Source organism: Panthera tigris, chromosome D1, assembly GCF_018350195.1.
Source record: "Panthera tigris isolate Pti1 chromosome D1, P.tigris_Pti1_mat1.1, whole genome shotgun sequence".
Lineage (NCBI taxonomy): Eukaryota > Metazoa > Chordata > Mammalia > Carnivora > Felidae > Panthera > Panthera tigris.
Window position 1 is genome coordinate 73,212,314 of NC_056669.1, and position 23,374 is coordinate 73,235,687.

At 55.1% G+C, this 23,374-nt stretch overlaps 1 protein-coding gene across 1 annotated transcript in view; it reads left to right on the forward strand.

The window, feature by feature from the left end:
* Positions 1–1,632: 1,632 nt before the first annotated feature.
* Positions 1,633–23,374, forward strand: part of KCNC1 (potassium voltage-gated channel subfamily C member 1) — a 43,275-nt gene continuing 21,533 nt past the window's right edge. The window contains exon 1 of the mRNA XM_007098468.3: positions 1,633–2,202. Coding sequence (XP_007098530.2) covers positions 1,633–2,202 — 570 coding nt within the window. The remainder of the gene's footprint in view (positions 2,203–23,374) is intronic.

Consider the following 23,374-nt stretch of genomic DNA (forward strand, 5'->3'; position numbering starts at 1 on the left):
GATCGTGGGGGCTCCAGATTTCGCTACCGAAAGGGTCGGTATGAAAGGTTTCTTGGAGCTGCCAATACTCGTCCAGGTCAAGGTGTCTCTGATAGCGGTCGAGGGCATCTCGTTTCACTTGGGGATCAGAGAGTCCCTAGTTTGGAAGGAGAGGAAAGGGTGCCGACGCCCTTCTCACCTCAGTCTGATACGGGGGGCCAGGCCTAGACGTCTCCTGGAGCCCCCGCCCATCGAGTGGCGCTACCCCAGGGCGGAGCGTCGGCGGGTCTCCCCAGAGCAGCAGGAGCCACGCGGGGCGGGCGCCCCCAGCGCCGGGGTTGAGGGAGGCTGGCTCCGCTCGGAGCTGGGAGGGGGGCGCGGAATCGGGGCTTTTTAGGACCCAGCGCGGCGCCTCCCTCCGGGGGCGAGTGCGGCTGCGCGCGCCGAGGGCTTGTGTCCGGAGAGCGGCGGGCTGGACGCGGACCGCGCGAGCGAGCAAGCGAGCAAGCGAGCCTAGCAGCAGCCCGGGCGGCAGAAGCGTCGCGGCGGCGGCGGCCGCTCCGCGCCTCGCCTCCCCGGCCTCGCCTCGCCGCGCCTGGACCCGCCACCCCCGCCTCCCTGGCGCGACCGCCGCAGCCCCTTCGTCTTGACCGGCACCTTCAACCGCCTGCCCGAAGCCGGGCGCGGAGCGCGGGGCGCAGAGGCGCCAGAGCCAGTGCCCACCGGCCTCGCAGACCGAACCCAGCCCAGAGAACCAGTGCGGGCCCCGCAACAGCTCGGGAGCTGTCCCTTCAGCACCGCCGCCGGAGTCGGAGCGTAGCCCCGCGGAGCTCCAGCTCAAGCCGGAGCGTACCCAGCAAAGCGCTCCGCGGCCGCCGCACCGAGCAGCGCCCTGGGTGCCCCTGCCCAGGGGGCCCGCCATCTCCTCCGAGAGGCGGGGAGAAGGAGCGAGGAGGGCGGGCGGGCAGGCAGGCGCGCCCGCCGCCGGGGGGAGCAGGCAGCCAGGCAAGGAGAGAGGGAGGGGGCCGGAGCCCGCCCTGCGCCCCGAGCTGCAGCCCGGCCACGCAGGGAGGAAGGCAGCGGTCATCCATCTCCCCAGCGCAGAGAGCGCGCTGCGGCGACCACCGCAGAGCAGAGCGCGAATTTCCCGGCCCCCTCTCCTCCCCTCCCCCTTCCGGGGGCTGATCTATCTGTCGGGCCTTTGGAGCAGCTGACCTTCCCCCAAAAAAGCTTTGTGTCAATTTCTCCATTTTCCCGCTGAGATGGGGACGGGAGCCCGGCCCCCCAACCCTCTTTTCCCTCCTCCCGGGGCTCGCCGCTGAGCACCGTCCCTCTCCCTCTCTTCCTCCTTCCCTTCCTCCCTCCCTTCTTCCCTCCTCTGCCTCCTCCGCAGCCGGACCAGCTCCCTCCCACATCTGGCGCCTAGAGACCCTTGGGATCCCGCGCACACGCCCCTGGACCAGCACCCGACAGAAAGCGCCCCTGAGGGGCTTGGGTCGCTCTTAGGGTGGCCAGAGCCACCATCCTCTGTCCCCCCCGACGGCTGGGGGGAGGGGGGAGGAGGCCCCGCGCCCCCCTCCCCGGCGCCAACTCCCCCTGGCGGCCGCTCCCATGGGTGTCGCTGGGCCGCGCCATGCCTAAGGGGGCGCCGCGATGGGCCAAGGGGACGAGAGCGAGCGCATCGTGATCAACGTGGGCGGCACGCGCCACCAGACGTACCGCTCGACGCTGCGCACGCTGCCCGGCACGCGGCTCGCCTGGCTGGCGGAGCCCGACGCCCACAGCCATTTCGACTATGACCCGCGCGCAGACGAGTTCTTTTTCGATCGCCACCCAGGCGTCTTCGCGCACATCCTGAACTACTACCGCACTGGCAAGCTGCACTGCCCAGCCGACGTGTGCGGGCCACTCTATGAGGAGGAGCTGGCCTTCTGGGGCATCGACGAGACCGACGTGGAACCCTGCTGCTGGATGACTTATCGCCAGCATCGCGACGCAGAAGAGGCGCTTGATAGCTTTGGCGGCGCACCCCTTGACAACAGCGCCGACGACGCGGACGCCGACGGCCCCGGAGACTCAGGCGACGGTGAGGACGAGCTGGAAATGACCAAGCGCCTGGCGCTCAGCGACTCCCCAGATGGCCGGCCCGGCGGCTTCTGGCGCCGCTGGCAGCCGCGCATCTGGGCGCTCTTCGAGGACCCCTACTCATCCCGCTACGCGCGGGTAAGTGACAACCTGCCCATCAGGAGAGCTGGGTGGTAAAGGCCGGGTTCTCTGCCTCCCTCGGGCAGGGGCGGATTGGAGAACTGGCGCCTAGGGAATCAGAATTGAAAGGAGTGTGTGTGTGTGTGTGTGTGTGTGTGTGTGTGTGTGTGTACATATGAGAACGTGCATAAAAGCGGGGATAAGAGAGAGATTGCTCTTCCAGGGTGACTAGTTTTGTAGGTATGTAAGGTCTGTGTCTGTATTTCCAAATTTAATATGTATGAGTGAGTACAAATGGGTGTTTGTGTGTATGAGTAGACTGTGTGTGCATATTTATGTAAGTGTGGTGGTGTATATTTGGGTGGGTAAAGTATGTAGTGGGAATGAGTGAACGTGTGTATGTTTGAATGTGCAGGAGTGCCTGTGTGTGCATATTTGTGTCTTTGCAGATGTACACTGTGAAGGTGTGAACTGCCCTTTAGATTTTCGTGTGGGGAGGGAAGCTGGGAGTCCTCCCTCCCTCCCTCCCTCCCTCCCAGGTAAGCGGCATCTGGAGCCACGCAGGGCCTACAGAGGAGGGCTCGAGGCCTGGTCTGCTGCTTAAGACAGACCACCCTCCCCAGGGAGCAACCTCAGGCCCTTGTGAAGAGAAGGTTGAGAGGGAATCTTTGTGGCTAATTAATAGCTTTGTAGTTGGTGTGTGGCTGGGCTGTGGGGAGGAGGATGTGGCCACTCTGAGACCTAGTGCTGGGAACAGGGCCTGACTAAAGGGGAGGGTTTTGGAAGGGGGCACTCGGCTTATACTATGCTTCCTCTGGGACCTGTCAGGGGCAAAGTAGGGGCCTAAAGGGTAACATGACCCAAGGGGTGTGAGAGGTGGGTGTGTCATCATCAGCCACTCCCCTTTAGTAACAGCAGCTTGTTGCAGGAGACAAAGGGCACCCTGCTGCTGACCTTGGCCTCTCAGAGGCTTCTTGGGATTAGTTTCTTCATCTGTTAAATGGGAGAAGGTGTCTGGTGAATCTAAGGGTCTTTGCTGCTCAACTGTGCCCTAAGGGGAGACAGTGGTGGCAGCCACCCACCCTGGAAGAGACACCCCTTGCCTTCACTGGCTCTGTGGTCTGAAGGGAGCGGAAGGCATGAGGGGGAGGGTCAGAGTTGTGAATTTAAAGCAGAGCCACCCCTCAACCCCCCACCAGGCAAACCACTGCTCTCTTTTGTTGCTCCACATCCCTTCTTTCCTGCCCCCTGGAGCTGAGGTGGGGAGGATTAGGCAGGGAAGGAGGCAGGATCAGTGCTAAGGATCAGTGGGGGAAGAGGACTTGGGGGGCACTGAGGTGTCCATGAGGAGAAAAAGGCTGTTTAGGCACAGGCCTGATACATTTGTGACTTCGATAAAACTCTCAGTGTTTTAGCATGCAAGGGAGGGGGCAGCAGGTCAGAGTCTTATGCATTAAATTCTAGAACAGATGTGGGGGAGGGTGGATAGCAACAGAACCAAGCCCTTCGTTTTGCCACTAGAGACCCTACACAAGGTCACTCAGGGAGCCAGAGGCCAAGCAAGACTAGAACCCAGGTCCTCTGGGACCCCATCATCTCCTGAGCTGGATGCCAGTTCCCTGCCATTTCCAGAATGGACTGGGACCCTCAGAGATCTACCCTCCCCTCTCCTCTCCTGACAGAGGCCACCACAACCAGGGAATTATGTAACTGGAGGCTGTGGCTGAGCTGTGGAGAGGGGCCGGAGGAGGGGGTCTGGGAGGTTGAACAAACACATATTAGGGCTGGGGGCATGCTCGGCAAAGGCCTGGGTTAGGACAGCCACCCATTCAGCCTGCATTTGACCTTGGACAGCATCTCACCACCACCACCATCCCCCTTGGCCCAGGAAGGAAGTAGGCCCAATTTTCTCATTGTCCTCTCAGCCACCTGGCTCCCTAGTAAGAAGCGGGGTACCCTCACCCTACCCCTTGGGCTCAGTTTTAGGGTTCTGACCTGTGTTCCTGACTTTCTGGATAGACAGGGGACATGTGGGGTATGTTCCACCCCCACCCCCTTACTGTCCATCTTCTTCCACTTGACATTCCTAGGCCATGGGGTGGTCTTTACCCAATGCAGATAAATGGGCTGATTAGTGTGGTCTGGGGTCTTGTTGGTGTTTGAACCTTGCAGAGAATTCCTGATTGTCTCAAGTGTTCATTGAAGAACAGACTCTGAGGGAAAAGCTGGACTGTAGTGGGGAGATGGAGGAGAGTTAGAAGCCCCCACCCCCCACCCCCTGTCCGCGCCTTCTTTTCCCTGTAGCCTCACAGAATCACTCCAATTCCTCTGGGTGACAAATGAGGACACTGAGGCCCACAGAGGAAGGACCTGCCCAAGGGCACTTGAGAACTGAGGCCAGAGCCTGGATTAGAACCCAGGCTTCCTGCTGCACGCCAAGCTGGCCTTAGCTGCATTGCGCTGCCTCTCTGCGGCTCATCTGCGCAGGGACCAGCCTGCTGCCTGGCCTTCCTCCCCCTCCATCTTTGCTCGGCTGCTGCTGTCACCTTTGTTTACCCCTCCCCCCTCCTCAGACTGGTGGGTCAGGGTTTACATTTTCATTCTAGTTTCTAGACTAGAATCCTGGATGTGTGTGACATTGTACGTGTGTGTGGCATTGTACGTGTGTGTGAAAGAAAAGCTGTATGTGTGTGAAAGGGAATCTGTGTAAGAGAGATTCCGTGTGGGTGTGAGAGATTCTTCATATGTGTGAGAAAGCCCATATGAGAATAAAAATACGTGTGAGTGAGACTCTGGGAGGAGTGTGCGCGTGTGCGCGCGCATGTGTATATGCGTGTGTGCGCGCATGTGTATATGCGTGTGGTGAGACTATGTGCAAGAGATTCCGTGAGGGTCTGTATCAGAAATTCTGTGTGAACGTGAGAGAGACAGATTCTGTGTGTTTTCAGATGGACTTTGTGTGTGAGAACGAGGCAGCGTGGGAGAGAGTGCGTATATAAGAAAGAGAGGGAGACTGTACGTGTAAGAGAAATGCTGTGTGTGTCTGAGAAACTTGGGGTGTGCCACTGTGTGAGTACCTTGCTGTCTGTGGCGAGTGTGACATTGTCCATGTGAAGCTGTGCATGTGTGGCTGCGTGTGTGTGTGTGTGTGTGTGTGTGTGTGTGTGTGTGTGAGGCTGTGTGCATGAGACCATCTGTGTGTGAGTCTGTATGTGGGGTGGGGGACCGTGTGTGTGGCACAGACTGTGGATGTGTGAAGCTCTGTCATTGTGGCTGTGTGTGAGAGAGACCCTGTGTTGCCCAGGTGTGGGTGTTTCTTGAGGAAGACGAAATTCCAGACCAGCTTCCTGCTTGCTCCCTTGGTCTCCTGGTCCTCCTGAGCTGCTTTAGTGAGCGGTTTTGCTCCTCATTTCTGGTCCTCGATAGAAATACTGCTCTAGGCCAGGCCGGTTGTTGGTGAACGGACCAGACAGTGAGGTTACCCTCCCCCAGGCCTTCTTGTTGACCCTGGAAGAAAGGGCTACTTGGCTGGGGTGGGAAGTCCCATCTGAGCTCTTCAGGGGTGACAGCGAGCTAGAGCTGCCTGTTCCCCAGACCCTCTCTCCTGTGCTTTTCTGGGCACCCAGCTGAGGGGGTGAGGGGTGGGAAAGTGAGCTGGGACAGGATGACCCCAGCTCGTGTTCTGGGGTGAGGGGTGCTACCCCAGATGCACACAAGCAAAGGATGATGGTGGCACTATGCAGTAAGGACCATGAAGGGGCTTCCTGGGCTTGTGAGAGAAGGAACAATCCCAGAGGAGGTAACGCTAAGGTAAGCTTTGGGGGGCAGGTAGGAATAAGCCAGGCAGATGGCAGGGGATGGCAGTCCTGGCAAGCAAAGCCATGAAGGTGTGGGAGCAGGCAGGGCTGTTGGTGAAGTCTGGAGCAGCCCTGCCTTGAAACCTGCCCTTCTCTCTGTGTTGGGGGCCAGTGCAGGTCTGAGGCCCTTGGCTTTTATCTATGATTTGCATGTTTTCATCAGGAACATTGTTGTGTTTCAGGTCAGGGCTAATGCTGGTCCTTGTTCTGCAGGTCAGAAAGTATCTTTAGTATGTGGTGTGTGTTTGTGTGTGTGTGTGTGTGTGAGAGAGAGAGAGAGAGAGAAAGAGATGACATCTGTCCCCCTTGCAAATGACAGTCACTTGACCTTCCAAATGACAAGGAAGTTCCAGTGGTTCCCAAGCTGGGGAAGCCCCACCCCTCCACTCTCTGTCTCTCTGCCTTGTCCCCTCCCCTTTGGGACCTGATGCAGCCCCAGCTTCTCCTCAGCTCCCTGGGAAGGAAATGCACTTGGTGGCAGGAATGAAGAGTCCAGCAAGAGACTTCTGTTCCTCCATGGTGTCTTAGCTGACACAGGGCCTTGGAGTCTTGGTGAGATTCAGGAGAGAGCTGCTCTCAGGGACTTCCTACACAGCCTCCCACCTCAGAGCCTGCCCCCTAGGCCAGGGCCCCACCTCTGGTCATGGTAACCTGTGAAGGAGACCCATGGGCAGTGGGGAAGGGGCTGGTGTGTTCCCCTCTCCATCACCCCATGTGTTCCCCACCACAATGTGTCCCCAACTTAGTGTTTTTCTCCTTCCTGCGATGTTTTCACAGATGTCCTTATGTCTGAATGGTACCTGCACCCCCCCGCCCAGCTCCCTTCTCAGTAATGAAAACCAGAAACCAGTGTCTCCTCATCACAGTCTCTCAGCCCCTTCACCTCTGCAGTGGACATAGGGGCGTCTGGGTGGCTCAGTCGATTAAGCACCTGACTCTTGATTTTGGCTCAGGTCATGATCTCATGGTTCATGAGATTGAGCCCCACGTCAGGTTCTGTGCAGACGGAGTGGAGACTGTTTGGGATCCTCCTTCTCAAACGAAATAAATAAACATTTAAAGTAAACTAAACTGAAATGGACATAATGATAGAACTTAGCCCAGAGAGTTAATGGAAAGATTAACCAAAGTAATGTGTGGAGAGCCCCGAGTCACAGGGTCCGGATGCAGTAAGTGCTCGATAAATGTTGGCTGCTACCATCACTCCTGTTGGTCGTATTATCATTCTACTTCACGGCCCTCTAGATTCTGTCCCTGGCCCTCCATCCCCACGTCCACCATCCTGGTTCAAGCCGCCATCGTTCCCCTCACTCCTCCAGCAGCTGCCGACTGCTCTCCTGCCTCCAGCCCCCGGACCCTCCAGTTCATTGTCTACTTGGCAACCACAGAGGTCTCTTCAACTCACAAATCTGTCAGCTCATTCCCTTGCCTATTTAAAACCCTTCGGTGCTTCCCTGGACCATACTGTGGTCCCTCAAGCCCCGCGTCCCTCTTCAGTCTCCTCTGGCCTGGCTCGTCCCATTGCTCATTGAGCTGCAGCTACCCTGGCCTCATTTCAGTTCCTTGCCTGTGCCAGGTGCCCCTGCTTCAGGGCGTTTGCACATGCTGTTCCACCTGGAACACTCTTTCCTCCTGTTTTGCACCTCTTCATCCTTCACATCCCACTCAAAACGTTGTTCTACATGATGCCTTCCCAGAACCCACAGTGGGGGTCAGTGTTCAGAGTCCTTCCCTTCAGAGAAGCTATCTGGTATGTAATAAAATGTTCGTTAGCAGCCTTTCTTGAGTCAGGTTTGTTTCTACCTCCAGACTCTAAGCTTCTTACATACTCCATAATAGGAGTGACTGTTATGACAGAGGAGGAAGTTGAGGCCCAGAGAGGAGTGCTTTCCCAAGGCCAAATGTGAGCAGGTTACTTGGGCAGGTTCAGACACCCAGATCTCTAACTCCTGGCTTAGTGGCCGGAGAGCCGGTCATCCACTTTCCAATGCCTCAGGGAGTGTTTGGAAGCTGGTGCCTTGGACGCAGGTATCTGTGCTCCTTAACTCTGAGCGGGAGGCCTGGCATCTGCCAGAAGCTTTGGGAAGATTGGCTTGAGCTTCCCAGAGAGGCAGACAGGTTGTCCTAGAGCTGGGGGAAGGATTCTGGAGGGGGCTCATTTCAGGTGCCGCTGCCTGGGCCAGGGATCTCGGGGCCTCCCAAGACAGCTGACTATAGCGCTATGGCTATTCTGAGCGGTCCCATGACCAGTGTGCTCACTCTGGACCGAAAGGTCAGGGCCTCCTGTCAGCCCCTAGGCCAGCCTGGCCACCCCACTGGTTTGAGCTTCCCTTCCCTGGGTGCAGGCTCAGAGGAAGAGGGGGGCCTTGGGGGCTCCTGGGACTATGGTTGCCCAGGCCTTATTCATGGGGACCACTTGGGTCGGAGGGACCACCTTCCACATGCATGGGACTGTCGGAGAAGATGGATGTTCCTGGGCCACCTCTAGCCACTATCCTCATCCAGTGGAGAAACAGGGTCAGAGAAGGGAAGACACTTGCCCAAGACCACACAGGTGAAACTCAAACTCCCACCCCTAGCCTCTCAGCCCTGGACCTGGCCTTTTGCATTTCTTTTGGCTCACAGATTTAACAGAATACCGAATCCCACCTGGGCCTGCTGTTCTCTTACTTACTCCCATTATTTCCTCCCCTGAAGGAGGGAGATTAAGCAGTTACCTGCCTTCCCACCTCCCTTCTCCACTCCCCTAAGAGGGCCCAGCACAGCTGGTTGAAATTTCTGCAGGTCGTTCAACCCAGAGTTGGCCCAAATTCTGTTCTTATCATCCTCCAAGCAGGATTTTCTAGAACCCCTTTCCTTTCTTGAATCATAATACTAACGGCTGCTATTTACGAAATCATTTACTATGTATCCGTCTTAAGGACTTAATTTACATATTCTCATTTAATTCTCACAAAACTCCCAAGGAACTGTATTATTATTATCGTGCCAGTGTTGCAGATGAGGCTGCTGAGGCTCAAAGAGGTTAACTAACTCACCCAAGGTCACTTGGCTCACAAGTGAGCCTTCAGACCTGGGGCTGCCTGACGCTGGATTTCTGTCCATAACCACACTTCAGCCTCCCATTGCTGGGCCAGGATAGTGGGGTCTGTGGCCCAGTTTGGGTTCCCATCTGGTTCCCTCCCTGCCCCAGCAAACACTGTTTCCCAACAACCTGTCCGGGAATCCTGCTCTGCAAGTTCTGGCCCCTGAACAATGGCAGGTGAGGGTCTAGCCTGGTGGGGTAGGGGTGCTCCGGCAGCCCCCAGGGAGAGGGTTTCAGAAGGTGCCTCATCGCCCCCACTATCCAGGCAGGGCCCAGGGCTCCATGTGTCTACAGGGAAATGGCAGAGAGCTCAGGGAGGATTAGAAGCTGTCTTGCATGAGGTGATACACGGGGGACGTGGGGGTGGGGGTAATGCTGGCTCCTCCTCAGCTCGGCGTTCGAGGCCTTCTGCTCTGGAACCCGGCCATGAGCTGTTCCTTTCTGCCAGGCTCCTCCCTGGTCTCCTTGCCTTCAGCCCTCATTCCAACCTCTGTGTTTTTGTTCATCTATTCCTCTCTCTCAGTGGCCTTTCTAGATTTGTTACATGTGAAAACCCATCCTGCAAGGCTGCTCATGCATACTCTGGCTTCTCCTGTCCTCGCTGACCACCTTTGGGAGTGAGGGATCTGGGTTGAGCACGGAGTCAGCAGGCTTGCATGATTTGAGCTGGAGGTTAGTGAGTCACTTCTGGAGGCCTGTGGCTGGGGACAGGCAGGCCGTTAGGATAAAGGACCGGCCCAGGTGCATGGAGAGATGTGGCCACAGACAAGACCTGAGTTGCGGGCATCAACAACTGAGCCAGAGCGAGATCTGTAACCGGGTCATCACACCAACCGGGCTCCCTTGGGAAAGTCCCACCGCCCCCTCAGTCTGCAGGTGTTGCCTCTGTAAAATACGAGGTCATTCCACATGACCATCAAGTCCTTTCCCACTTCTGACATTCCAGGAGTCTAAGAATTCCGGGCTTTGGCTTCCCAGAGGCACCGTGGGAGCCACATTCGTCCTTCCCTATCTCTCCTTCCACGTCTTCAGCCCAGCTCCTCTCTAGGACACATTTGAGCCCTCCTGGCAAGGGCCCTGACACCAAGCAGGCAGGAGCCCAGGGGAAGGGCTCTGAAGAGCTTCCTCCTACATTCATTCAGGCTCTCTCAACCTGTTTTCATTCATTCATTCATTCATTCATTCAAGGTCTTGTAATCACGCCCTGCCTGGGGTCGTCACTGTGACCACTGTGAACCATCACTGGCTCACCCAGCCCACTCACCCACTGTGGGTACCATCCATTTAGGGTGTGCTTGCTCGGGCCCAGCAGGTGGCACCTGTTTGCCCTCTTCTCCAGGCCCTTCCCTAGGCTGTCTGCCCTCTGGGAGTTGCAGAGAGGTGAACTCAAGGAGGAAATGTTATGCCAGCCTGTAGGGGCTAGAGCAGGGCAAGGTGACTAACACCGATGGTGAAGGGGGCGCTGTGGAGATGGTTGCAGTGAGCTCCTTCTGTGCTGGGTGGGGCCAGGCTAGGGTAGGGGGGTATTTATAGTGGCTGCTCCAGGAGCTGCAAGGGTGGTTGCTGGAGGATTCCCACCCACGGCCGACTCTCAGATTACCTGGGCTGCTTCCAAAAGGTCAGGCTCCTGGGCTCTGTCCCTTGAGAATTTGATTCCTAGATCAGGGGGTGTTCAGGGTGTTTAGTCCACTCTCAGGCGACACTAATGCTCAGCGAGGGAGAATCTGCACTGGGGGCTGGGACATAGGGGCCCTCGCTACTTGGTGTGGTCCTCCAACATCACCTGGGCACTCGTTAGAAATGAAGAGTTTCAGGCCCCACCGGAGGCCTACTGATTCAGAACCTTCATTTTAACAAGATCCCAGATGAATCATATGCACATTCGATTCTGAGAAGTGCTGAGGCGGGCAGCTGCTCCCAGCTGAGGGGAAGTATCAGGACACAGAGAGGCCCGAATGGGTGTGTGCAGGTCGGCAGAGCTTCAAGGGGGGTGATTCTGATCTTCCCTTGTGCCTAAGACGTTAGCATCGAGGTAATGGACCTGAGATGAGGCCCCAGCTCGGTAAATGGCAGCTGCATCTGTAAATTGCTCAGACGAAACCCTTGGCACCATGCTTGATTCCTTCCTCTCTCTCTCACACATCAGCAAATCCTTTGCCTCCATGTTGAAAGCCTCCCAGAACCCAGCTGTGTCACATCACCTCCATCACTAAGTCCCTAGCTGAAGCCACCGTCTTCTCTCCCCTGGATTACTATGAACTGTCCCCCGCTCCAGTTCCTTCTCCACCTGCAGCCAGGGCCATCCAAGGTAAGATGCTCATCAGAGGAAGCCACCTCTGTGCTCTGCTAACTCTGGCTTCCGGTCTCACTCAGGAAGAAGCCCAAGTCCTTCTGAGGTTCCTGGGCTGCACATGAGCCCCTTGAGCCGACGATCTCCCTTCTGCTCTCCTGCCTCTCCTACTCCTCATTCTGGCCTCCTCGGTTTTCCACCAGCACAGTGGTTGTTCTTCTGCCTCAGGACCCTTACTCTTGCTGTTCCTTCCACCTGGAGCGCTTTCCCCGCCAACACACTCCCTCACCTGCTTCAGGTCTGGACTCAGACGTCCTCGTCATCGGATCAGATCACACCCTGGCTTTCCCTGCCCCTGTTTTGTGCTCTCCTGTTTTCCTTCTTGGCATTAACACCGTCTAACTGTATTTTATTTATTTACCTTGAATATTGTCTATTTCCCTCCTTAGAGGAAGCTAGAACAGGGCCTGGCACAGAGTGGGGACTAAATAAATATTTATTGAGAGGATGGATAAGGAGGCCAGACCTAGGTCAGACACTGCCATCACACCTGTGGCTGACCCCTTTCTTCCTTGCCTCACCTGGAAGCACATCCCTCCATCCCCGAGAGCGGTGGTGGAGAGGCAGAGGAAGAGGATGAGGCAGCGCTAAGGGTGCTGGCGTGTCCTGGTCAGGGCTGGGGGTGGGGGGGACAAACGCCAGTCAGGGCAGGTCCCACCTGCCACTGTCACCACCCAGGGCCAGATGAGCCTCTTCCCATCCCAGCTCCCCCACCTCTGCAAACTCCTCCTTCACTCAGCCCAGGGAGCCCCCGGCCCGCTTCCCACAACCAGAGCTGAGAGGCTAAGGAACTATTTTCCCAAATCAGGACACACGAGCTGTCACACGAGGACGGAGATGTTGCAGGGGATCGAGTTTGCAGGTCCATGTGGTCCAGCCAGATGCCTGGAAGTGAAGTCTCCCTTCTCTTGTGACTCCTCCTATAGGCCAGCCAGGCTTTTTCTCTCCCTCTCCCTCCCCATCTTCTTCCTGGGCCACCTCCTTCCCTTCCCTGTCCCTTCCATCACCCCCTTTCCTCTATTAGTTACTGGCTTTCAACACAGACTCTTTCCCTTGAAAGCCTAGGGTGCTTTTTGTCCCAAGTTCCCCTGCTTTGACCCTCAGTCATGTGTTCAGCTGAAAGTGGGTGGGGCTCGAGGCCCCACTCAGCGATGTGACCTGAGTCCAGTACTTTCCTGAGTGTGGCCTCTTGAGCCAGGAGGCCTGCATTCAAGTCCCAGCCCTATACTTCCCAGTTGTGTGACCTTGGACAAGTTCCCTAACCTGTCTGTATCTCAAGAGATATTAATAGCACCTGACTCATAGGGAAGTTGAGAGGCTTGAATATGTTAAGCACTTAGCCCAGAACCCGAAACATAATAAGTGCTTAATTATCGTACGTTCCATTATTGTCTTTTTACCGGCGCTTGGCTCTAGAAGATCCAAACCATCAGCTGTTCATCGTCTATACTTCCTTATTTCAGCAACTGACTCTCCTTTCAAATAACTCTCTAGGGGGCACCTCACCTACCTTGGCCCTGGGGGCCCTTCCTTCCAGAGTCTATCTCCCAGGGGCCAGATTTCAGGGTGTCATCCCGGCAGGCCTGGATTCTGTCTTGGTCTCTGCCACGAACCCGCTGTGTGTCACGGGCGGATCGTGGCCCCCTCTGATCCTCAGTCTCCCCATCAGTTGTCATGGGCCACTGGTCCCTGCTCTGCCTCCCTCTCCAAGTGTAGAGGGGAATGAAGGAGATGAAAACTGGAAGTTCCGCCTGCAGGGTGGAGGGGCAGGGAGGGCCACTGACATCTGTGGTCGGAAGCCGAGCATGGTGGCCTGAGATGCTGACAAGAGTACCGGTGTGGAGGGACTGGTGGGCAGGGGCCATGGATCACAGCTTCGGTCCTTGAAATGCGTCCCTTTACAAGGGGATCCTCCGGCACAGTGAGCAGGGGCAGCAAGGGCCAGGCAGACCCTAGAAGCTGCTGGGGCTGGGCGCCTGTTGGTGTCAGTGGGCGGTGCCCACTCTGGGGCTGGGCTGCCCCGCCAGGCCGACGCCAGGCTGGGTGGGGACGAGCTAATATTAGCTGGGGCAGCCCCAGACAGCTGAGCCCGGGGGGCCTCGGGAGCCTCGCTGGGCCCGGGCTCTGTTGCTTCGGCCTGGGCCACAGCAGCCAAAGGAAGCTTTCTCAAGCCTGTGCACGGCCTTGGATGCCCCTTCCACACTGGCCCGATCCAGAACTTGCCCTGCTAGCCTGGCAGTCCTGCTGCTTCACCCTGGCCCTGGCTCCTGCCCACAAGCCCCTGGCCCCCTGCCCATGACGTGCCCCTACCTCACCTCTTTCCTTCTCCATCCATAGAGCAGGAAGGGACTTCTTTCCCTACACCCCTACTCTATACGTGAACACAGGCTGTGTAGTTCCCTGCCGGGCGTGTGGGTGGGGTGGGGATGGGGCTGTTAGCATTCATTCATTCATTCCTCCATTCAACCAATATTTATTGAGTACCTACTTACTAGGTGGCAGGCAAGAACCTGGGAATAGAGCAAAGAACAAAACAGTCAAAAATTCCTGCCCTCAAGAAGCTTACATTCTAGCGCAGGGAGAATACAAAGAAATAAATGCATACATAACCATATAGGGTGTCAGATGGTGACGAGGGCCATGGAGATGTATAATGGAGATGTATATATAGGGCCCAGGAAGTGCTGGGGGGGGGGGTGACAACTTTAGTGTGGCAGGGAAGGCCTCCCTGAGCAGGTGATGGAGGTAGATATGTGACACATATCTTAAGACCTGTGTCTCGCTTAAGACACAGTGAGAGGCCAGTATCCAGGGCTGGACTCAGAGAGCCAGAGGACAATGGTAGGTCATGAAGAGAAGAGCACAGCTCCCCACAGCCCCAGTGGGCTCCTGGTAGTAGGGTCTTGCCCCATGGGCCTCGGCCCGTGCTAGCCTGGTGCTCGGCTGTGTTCACGTCTCCATGGCCGTCCCCTCCCCACCCCACATGAGTCCGAACCTGGCCCTACTGATTATTAGCTGTGTGACCTCTGTAAGCCTCAGCTACCTCAGCTGTAAAGGGGGGATACGAACAGTCCCCACTTCAAGGGGCTGCCATGAGAACCCAATGAGATAAGTTATAGAAGGCCCTTTAGCACAGTATAGGGCACAACACATGTGTTCAAGTTATGCATTATCATTCTCACCATTTGGCACATGAGGCATCTTTCTAGGATGCTCTGCAGACACTGGCCTCACCCACTGAGGGATTCTGAGAATCGATGTCTGAAAGGGGTTAGACAGGAGCTTCCTGTTACCAGGAGGCTTCGGTGACCCCCCCCAGGGATCTTCTCAGCCCATGAGGGTGGTAGAGTGGGGAGGCGTGACTCCCTTGGGCCTTATCACCAGGGCAAGGCTGTGAACATATTTTAGACCATGGCCTCCCGCCAGGGCCAACATCTTACCACTTAGAGATTAATGTTTTATGCTCAGCCTCAGGGGCTCTCTTAGCAGCTGTGAGGAACGCGGTCACCCACTGGGCCGCCTGGAGCCAACCAGAGCCCTGGGATGAGGGCTGGGCTCTTGGTAGCTAACGTGGCTGCCACCTGCTAAGAGCTAGCCCTGGGCAGGATGCTTCTCCTCATATTCCCACGGGAGCTCCTGCCTTGGCGCCTGACCAGCCCACACACCTGGAGCATGGCCCTTGTCTTTTGGGGCCTTAGTTTCCTCATCTATAAATTGTGCATAATGGTATCACCTACCTCTCAGGGGAGCTGGGAGAAGCCGCTAAGACAGAGGCAGAAAGATAATTTGTGAGGGAGGAAATATGGTTCAAAGCAGGGCCATGTGCCAGAGGAGGCCACTGTCTCGAGGGCAGGGGGTTGTGAGGAGGGCATAGGTAGAGGGGAAAGCACAGACCTTGGACCTGGCTGGACCTCAGTGTGGGCTCAGGCAGGTGGCATCTGGCCAAACCTGTTTTCTCCTGTGTGAAGTGGGGATGAGTCTCTGAAGGCAAAGCCTGAAGCACCATGCCTGGCACATGAGACATGCTTTCCAGGGGTTGGATCTGGCTACCTGGGGCACCACTGAACCTGGTCCTGGGTTCAGATGCCCCGGGAAAGTCTGTATATTGAGGCCCTGGCTGATCCACAGAGACAAGGAAGCAAGTTGTGGAAGCTTCCTCTGGTGGCCCCACAGCCTCAGGGCCATGAACCACTGTCACCAATGATATATTTAGCAACACAAAGGTCGGAAATGCCAGGCGCTGGCTTCCCTTCTAGGGAGCAGGAACCATGTCTACTGAGGCCTGGCTGTCGCCAAGCAGATATTTTTTTTCTGTCTGGAAGTCTGGGCATCTGAGTGAAATCCTCGGAGTAAGGAATCACTGTGGTTTGTACTGGCTGGCCAAGTCTTTCCATGTCTGTGGTCTTTCCTGAACCCTGTTGTGCTACCCTTGGAAAATCCCACCCAACCTGTCTTCCCAGACAGCCCATCCTTGGCCTTTAGGCACATCAGCCATTCCCCCCAGCAGGCTGTGTAGCTCCCCTCTGCCTCCTGCCTTTGCCTACTCTGTTCCCTCTTGAACAGCCTGCTCTCCCAGAGAACTTTTCCCACCCTTGATCCAGCTGTCCTACTGAGGTTACATGTCTTCCCAACTCAGCTGCAGCCTCTTAGAGGACGAGGAGCCGCTTAAGGAGGATAGTTCCTGCTACATAATATGGAATCAACAAATCTTTGCTAAAGTGTTGTACTTCACAACAGCCCTGTGAGGTAGAAGGATGAGATATCATCCCCATCTTACTGATGAAGGAATAGCTGGCTCAGAGAGATTAATTTGTTTATATGAGATGTCCACTTAGTGAGCGGTGGAAGAAGGATTGGATCCCAGGTCCTCTTTGGGAAATCGAGAAGGTGAACTAGATCAGTGCCAAGTTCCTTCCTGTGCTATTATGCTAGGGTTCTGTGGTCAAGAATGAGGTGGTTGGATGGACAGATGGATGATGGACAAGTGGATGAAAGAATGGATAAAAAGTCAGGTACGTGGATGGACACAGATAAATGAATGGAAGGAAAGATATATGAGTGAACACCCAGCTAGGTGTGTATCTTGGTGGATGGGCGAACAAATGGATGGATAAATTTCTAGTCACTTGGCTTTGAGGTGGGAAAGGAAGTCTCACGTCTCATTAAATGAAAACATCCTACAGGATAGGACTTGGAAGCTGGAGACTTCAGGGTGGAAGGCAGGGCGGAGCAGCCTAGCCCGTGAATGGAGAAAGGGGGCTTCCAAGATGCAAGGGTGGACAGTTTGTGGAGTGAGGGAGCCTGGAGCTGGGGGCAGGGACTGGCCTCAGAGACTGACCCTCCCAAAGGTGAGAAGTTCTGATGAAGCAGCCCCAAGACAGGCTGGAAAGAAGTTGCAGTCAGAGCCATGTGATGGGGAAGCCTCGGGGTCCGGGGTTTTCCGGACTCCCTGAGGCCACCGGAGGGCAGACGGTGAGTGGGAGGTTGGCCTCTGAACCCCGGGCGGCACTGAGCATACCTGTGATTTCAGTCTGTTCTGGGGTAGGGAGGCTGCTCTTCCTCCCTAGGTCCCCGGCTTCAGTGAGCAAGCCGCTCTGATAGCTCTGGCGGGATGTACTCAAGGGGACAGCGCAGCTCTCCTGGCCGAGGGGTGCGCCCTCCTGAGGCACCTGGCTCGGGGGTACCAAGACACCATCTTCCACTGCTTTTTGTCATCAGTCCCCAGGTTCTAGACGTGAGCTCCAAGGCTCTCATTTTAATTACCTGGCATGAGCCAGTAGAGGGACCGCAGACACGGGTGGCCAGGAGTTGAGCTTGGCAGGGCCTGGAGGCCTAGATGTTGCTAGCCTGGAGCAGGCCGAAGCTAAGGCTCTCCATTTGCACAAGAGGCAGAGCTGTGAGCTCCAGCCTCCCTCCCAAAGCCCAAAGCATCCCCCAGCACCAGGCTGCACCCCCCACACATACACTGGCCCCAGCGATCTCCCTGGGAAACCAGGTCCCAATGAGAGTGCCTGGTGCGCCGCTAACTGCTCATTACAGTCACGGCTGCAGCTAAGTATAGCTCCAGCACATACAAGACCAAGACAGCAAGGGAAAGTCTTTTCATAAGAAAGCTCCACATGCAAACACACAAACATCTGCGTGCACACGCTCCCCACACTCGTGCATACTGATGGCCTTGGACTTGTACTTGCACCGACACAGAGTTTCGTTCACTCACCGAGGCTTTCGTTCAATGAATGTTTGTTGAGGGGCTGAGAGAGTGGTTGAGGGCATGCGTTCTATAGTCAGACAAAGCTGGGTTCTAACTTCATCACCTCCCAGGTTTATGATCGTGGGCAACTTAGCCTTTCCGTGCCTCAGTTTCCCTCTCTCTACAGTCGGGATGGTAACCACAATGCAGGCCTCAGAGTTAGGGTCAGGGTAAGTGAGATGGGGCATGTATAAGTGCTCAGGATGGGTCTGGCTCAGGGTGGGTGTCAGTACATGGTCCGTAGCCTCACTACTGAGTACCTACTCTGTGCCTAGCTCTGTGCTTGGAGCTCTATTTAAAGCTATCGCTTCTGGAGGTGGTTGTGAAAAGTGGTACCTGGTGTATGATAGGCACTCAGTAAATATTTGATGATTGAGTGAATGAACAAACCACTGAGAGCTGCATCAATGGATGATCAGATGTCCTTGGAGCTTTCTTCTTTGAGGAGGCATCCACCCTCACGTGTCTCTTAGCCAGGCTGGGGCTCCAGTAGGATCTAGATATTCTTGTGGGTAACATAGGGATCCTAGAGACAGAGGAGGAGCTCCAGGGTGTCTGGGTGCGCCCCTTCCCCATTTTGGAGACAGGGAAATGGCTGCACAGCGGGTGGTGCCTCATTCAGCTTGGACAGACACAGTAGTCATGCAGCAGCAGTCGGGGCCCTAGCTGAGCACTCGGGCAGGCTGGGGCCCCTGGGCTGTCACTAGGCAGGGCCCTGTCTGCAGGGGAGGCGCTGGAAATCAGCCTGGGTAGGAAATAAGCTTTAGAAGTTTTTAAAAAATAATATTCTTTTCAAAAAGAAATGTTTATTTATTTGGGGGAGGGGGAGAGAGAGAATGCCGAGGAGGCTCCATGCCCAGCAAGAAGCCCTACATGGGGCTTGATCCTGTGACTGTGAGATCATGACCTGAACCATTATTAAAAGTCAGATGTTCCACTGACTGAGCCACCCAGGTGCCCCAATATTCAGGATTTAAAGGTACTGTAGGGGCACCTGGGTGGCTCAGTCAGTTAAGTATCCTACTTTGGCTCAGGTCATGATCTCATGTTTCGTGAGTTTGAGCCCCACGTCGGGCTCTGTGCTGACAGCTCAGAGCCTGGAGCCTGCTTTGGATTCTGTGTCTCATCCTCTCTCTACCCCTTCCCCACTTGTGCGTGCGCGCTCTCTCTCTCTCTCCCCCTCTTCCTCTCTGTCTCTCAAAAATAAATAAATGTAAAAATTAAAAAAACAATAAAGGTACTGTCACGGGGCGCCTGGGCTGCTCAGTTGATGGAGCATCCAACTCTTGATTTTTGGCTCAGGTCATGATCTTGCAGTCGTGAGATCGAGCCCTGCATCATGCTTTGCACTGGGTGTGGATGGAGCCTGCTTAAGATTCTCCCTTTCTGCCCCTCTCCCCCCCCCCCCCCCCCCCCGCCATCGTGCACGCACTCTCTCTCTAAAATTAAAAAAAAAAGTTACTGTCACCATTCCCAGCCTTTGAATAGGTTGGCAGCTAAATGGCCTGGGCCATCTCCTCCCATCGCACCTCCTCAAAAAGAAAGTGACATTTCCTGGTGCTTTTTTAAGCCGAGGCCGGCTAGGCCTGGCTGGGGCATGGCGTGGGGAGGGGGTGGGTGACACTGGGGAGTCACACAGCCTGAGTCTCTCCTCACCTTGAGTGATCTCAAGGCTCTGGGAATAGACAGGGTCTCGTGTCCTCGCCATGTGCCCCAGATTCCAGTTGCCACACTCCAGTGCCGGCACGCAGGTTTTGAATTCCACATTCTGGAGCCAGCGATGCCCCCTGGGCAGGACTCGGGCAGTTGAACTCCACAATAAGTGCCTTCAGCTGGCCAGCCTGCTGGGAGTGGGGAGGGTAGGCCTGTCCCCTCCCTGAAAAGGAACTTCCGTGCCCTTGTGCCCACGGTCCTCAGTCATTTGTGGTCATAGCGGGTGGGGATTCAGGTGTTTACTGATTTTGTCCATTGTCAAGGGGTGAACATGATTGTGCCTGCTGCCAGGGTATATGTGAGTCTGCTGTCAGCGGGTGTACCCATTGCCAGTGTAGACGTGGATCTGCTCTCAATCACTCTGCCCACTGCCAGTATAACAATCTCTGTGGAGATTAGGCCAATGAGGACAGTGCTGGGTGATTAGTGACTCCATCTGTGGTCAGTTGAGTCAAGATGCATAGACGGGGATTATTCTTTTATGAGAGTACACGTAGATCTGCCCTGAGTGTGGTCAGTGCCGGTGTAAACACAAGTGTGAAGTCAACATCTGTGTACGTTGCCAATGTAGATGCAGATACTGAATCAGTGATCCGTGACTGTGCACACTGCCTGTGCAGATGAGGAAGCGGGCACCGGAGGAGGGCTTCACTTCCCAAGGAGGCTGAAAAGGGCAAACTTTGTTGTGCCCATTGCATAGGTAGAAGGATCGAGACAGGCAGACATAGGATGTATATCCACAGTCTTCCCACAGAGGGGAAGCCGTGCTCCTGGTCCCCGAGAAAGGGGCCCCCTTCCCCTTTTAGTGTGTGGCGTGTGGCCAGAGCTGACGGCAGGCAAGCCCTGATCCCCAGATCCAGCCACTTCATGGAACCTACATTGTCAGGTGGAAGAGAGACAAAGAGTAAGTATGAGAAGTAAGTAAATTAGATAGTGTGAAGTGCTAGCCCTCATCCAGCTGGACACGGGGAATGACTGAATGTGGCTGGATGCAAATGATACATCAGTAAAGCTGGGGAAGTTAGTGTTCAAAGATGGTATTGCTATGAGGAGAAGTAGAGGAAGGAAAATCAGATCAGTGGGTGGTGCTGGTTGAGAGTAAGCCTCAGGAGATGCTGAAGGAACGAGCCGCGGGGATACCTGGAGAAGGGCGTCGGATGGGGGGAACAGCCCGTGCGGGGGCCCTAAGGCAGGCGTATGTCTGGCATGTTTAAAGAACATGTTTGAGGAGGCGGGTGTGGCTGAAACAAGCGAAGAGGACAGTGGCAGGAGAGGAGCTTGGAGGGGGCAGTGCAGGACCAGATCACGTAGGGGCTGCAGGGAACGTGAGGAGCTTGGCTTCTCCTCTGAGAGAAACGGGGAGCCTGTGCAAGGGTTTTGAGCAGAGAAATGACACAATCAGATTTATATTTTAAAAGGATCATCTGGCTGCTGTGTTGAAAATAGTCCCAGAGCACCAGGAATATTGGATGCTGGGAGACCAGTTAAGAGGCTCTTCCCATAATCTAGGGCGAAATGATTGATCCTGGCGGGGACAGAGGTGGTAACGGTAGTAGTGGGCAAGTGGTCAAACTCTGGATTTATTTCCAGCTGAGCCGATGGGATTTCCTTACAGATTAAATGTGAGGTGTGGCAGAAAGAGAAGTGTCAAGGTTTGGGGCCAGAATGTCCGGAAGGATGGAGTTGCTGTCTCCTGTGATAGAGAGGCTGTGGGCAGTGGGGGTGGTACGGGAGCTCAGGTGGAGCCTTGGGGTGGAGAGACGCTATCAGACCTCCACCTGAGATGCTAAGGTGTTGGCTGCTGAAGTCCTGAGTTCAGGAGACGGGCTGAGCTGCAGGTAGACGTTTGGGAGTATTCAATGATAGTTGAATGAGTGATGGTATTTAAGCCTGGAAACTAGGCGAATCGCTAAGGGAGTGAATGGAGATGGAGACGACCAAGGTTCTGGGGCACCCCAATAGTTCGACGCTGGGAGAAGTGGTTGGCAGAGGATGTCAAGAAGGAGGAGCCAATGAGGTAGGAAGAAAATCAAGAGACTGTGGGAAGCTGGGAATGTGACAAAAAGGAGGATCAGCTTTCAGATGCTGTTGATGGTTCAGGGACCTGAGGACTGGAAATTGTTCCTGTTCTTTCTGCCTAAAATGCTCTTCCTTGCAACCTGTCTTCCCCTAGTTGATTCTTATCCATCCTTCCAACCTCTGCCCACTTGCCTCTTCCTCCTAGAAGCCACTCTGACCCCAAGACTTATTGTTAAAGGCCCATCAAATGCCTTATGCTTTCCCCTCAAAGCCCTCATCACTTCATATAGGTACATATTTGCTTGTTTGGTTATTTGATAAATGTCAGTCACCCCTGCCAGTGGCTATGGCTGTTTTTGCTCACTCTGTGCTCAGTGCCCTGCACAGGCCTGGGAAAAGGTACAAATATTCGTTGGAGGGAGAGCAGGGCGGGGGGCAGTCAACTGTGGTCCCACCTACACTGCATCCACTGCCTTCCCTGAGCTGTCCCTCTTGGCGCTATCTTTTTAATTCCCTCCCCGCAGCACACACATATATATGCACACATGTATACCCTGTTGGGAGTCAGGACCCCTAACTCGATGCAAAAACACAAGGGGGGGCCTGGGGGTAATTTCCCATTGGATTCCTAGTGCGTATACCACGAACCTCAGTTTTCTCATCTGCCTAATGGGGGCAATCAAGACTGTCCTGCTGATGGCTCAGCTATTGGTGTGTGTGTGTGTGTGTGTGTGTGTGTGTGTGTGTGGTATTCATTTGGGGTTCAATATGTGAAGTGTTGGAAACTGTAGATAACTGTCCCCAGTGTCCCCAATAATGGGAAGACTAATCTCTTCCTCCCAGGCTACCTGGGTGGATGTGAAAGAGATTTATAAATGAAAGCCGTGGAGCATGGTGGTTTTAGAGTCAGGGACCTGGTTTCAAGTTCTGCCTATCCCTTTCAGGCTATGTGGATTTTGGGGGTTTTTTGGCACGTGTCTTAACCCCTCTGAACCTCAGTTTTCTTATCTGAAAAATGGACATAATGACATCTCCCTCAGAGAAGTGTTTTTTTTTTTAATTTTAACGTTTATTTATTTTTGAGACAGAGAGAGACAGAGCATGAACAGGGGAGGGGCAGAGAGAGAGCGAGACACAGAATCTGAAACAGGCTCCAGGCTCTGAGCTGTCAGCACAGAGCCTGACGCGGGGCTTGAACTCACGGACCGTGAGATCATGACCTGAGCTGAAGTCGGATGCTTAACCGACCGAGCCACCCAGGCGCCCCTCCCTCAGAGAAGTTTTTAAAGATGAGTGAGATCACGCCTGTAATGGTCATCATCATGACTTGATAGCACAGCGCGATGACGCTGAACAAAGCTAAAGACGCCTGTCACCGAGATGGTTGTTGGGGGAATCAGAAAAGGTAAAGGCAAAGCGTGTGGTCCCTTTAGCCACGCACAGTGAGTGCTTAACCGAATCAGGCTCTGAAACTGGGGAGCCTGGCCCAGGAAAGGGAATGTGGTGGAAGCCAGAGAAAGCCTGGCCTGCAGGAGGGATGGCTCAGAGGTGGGTCCTGAGGTCCATCTGTAAGTGTGGGCAGGCTGTCACAGGGAAGAGGAGGGAGTATGTTTTGGTGACCCCAGGGGGCAGACCTGGATCTCTGGGAGAAAGGCAGGAAGATTGACCTGAACACGTGATAAATGCACATCTCTAGAGCTATCCAAAGACAGGTTGAGTGGCCTTGGGAAGTCTCCATCACCAGCGGTCACCAACAGAGACATCTGCCTCAGGGTTCCTGCGAGGGGTTACTGCGTTGCCTGCATGGGAGGCCAAATATCCTATATGGGGTGCCGTCCCACTCGCTTCCTGATCTCGGAGTCTCAGTCACATATTTCGTATTCCAGTCTGTGGCACAAAGAAGTTTGGGGCAC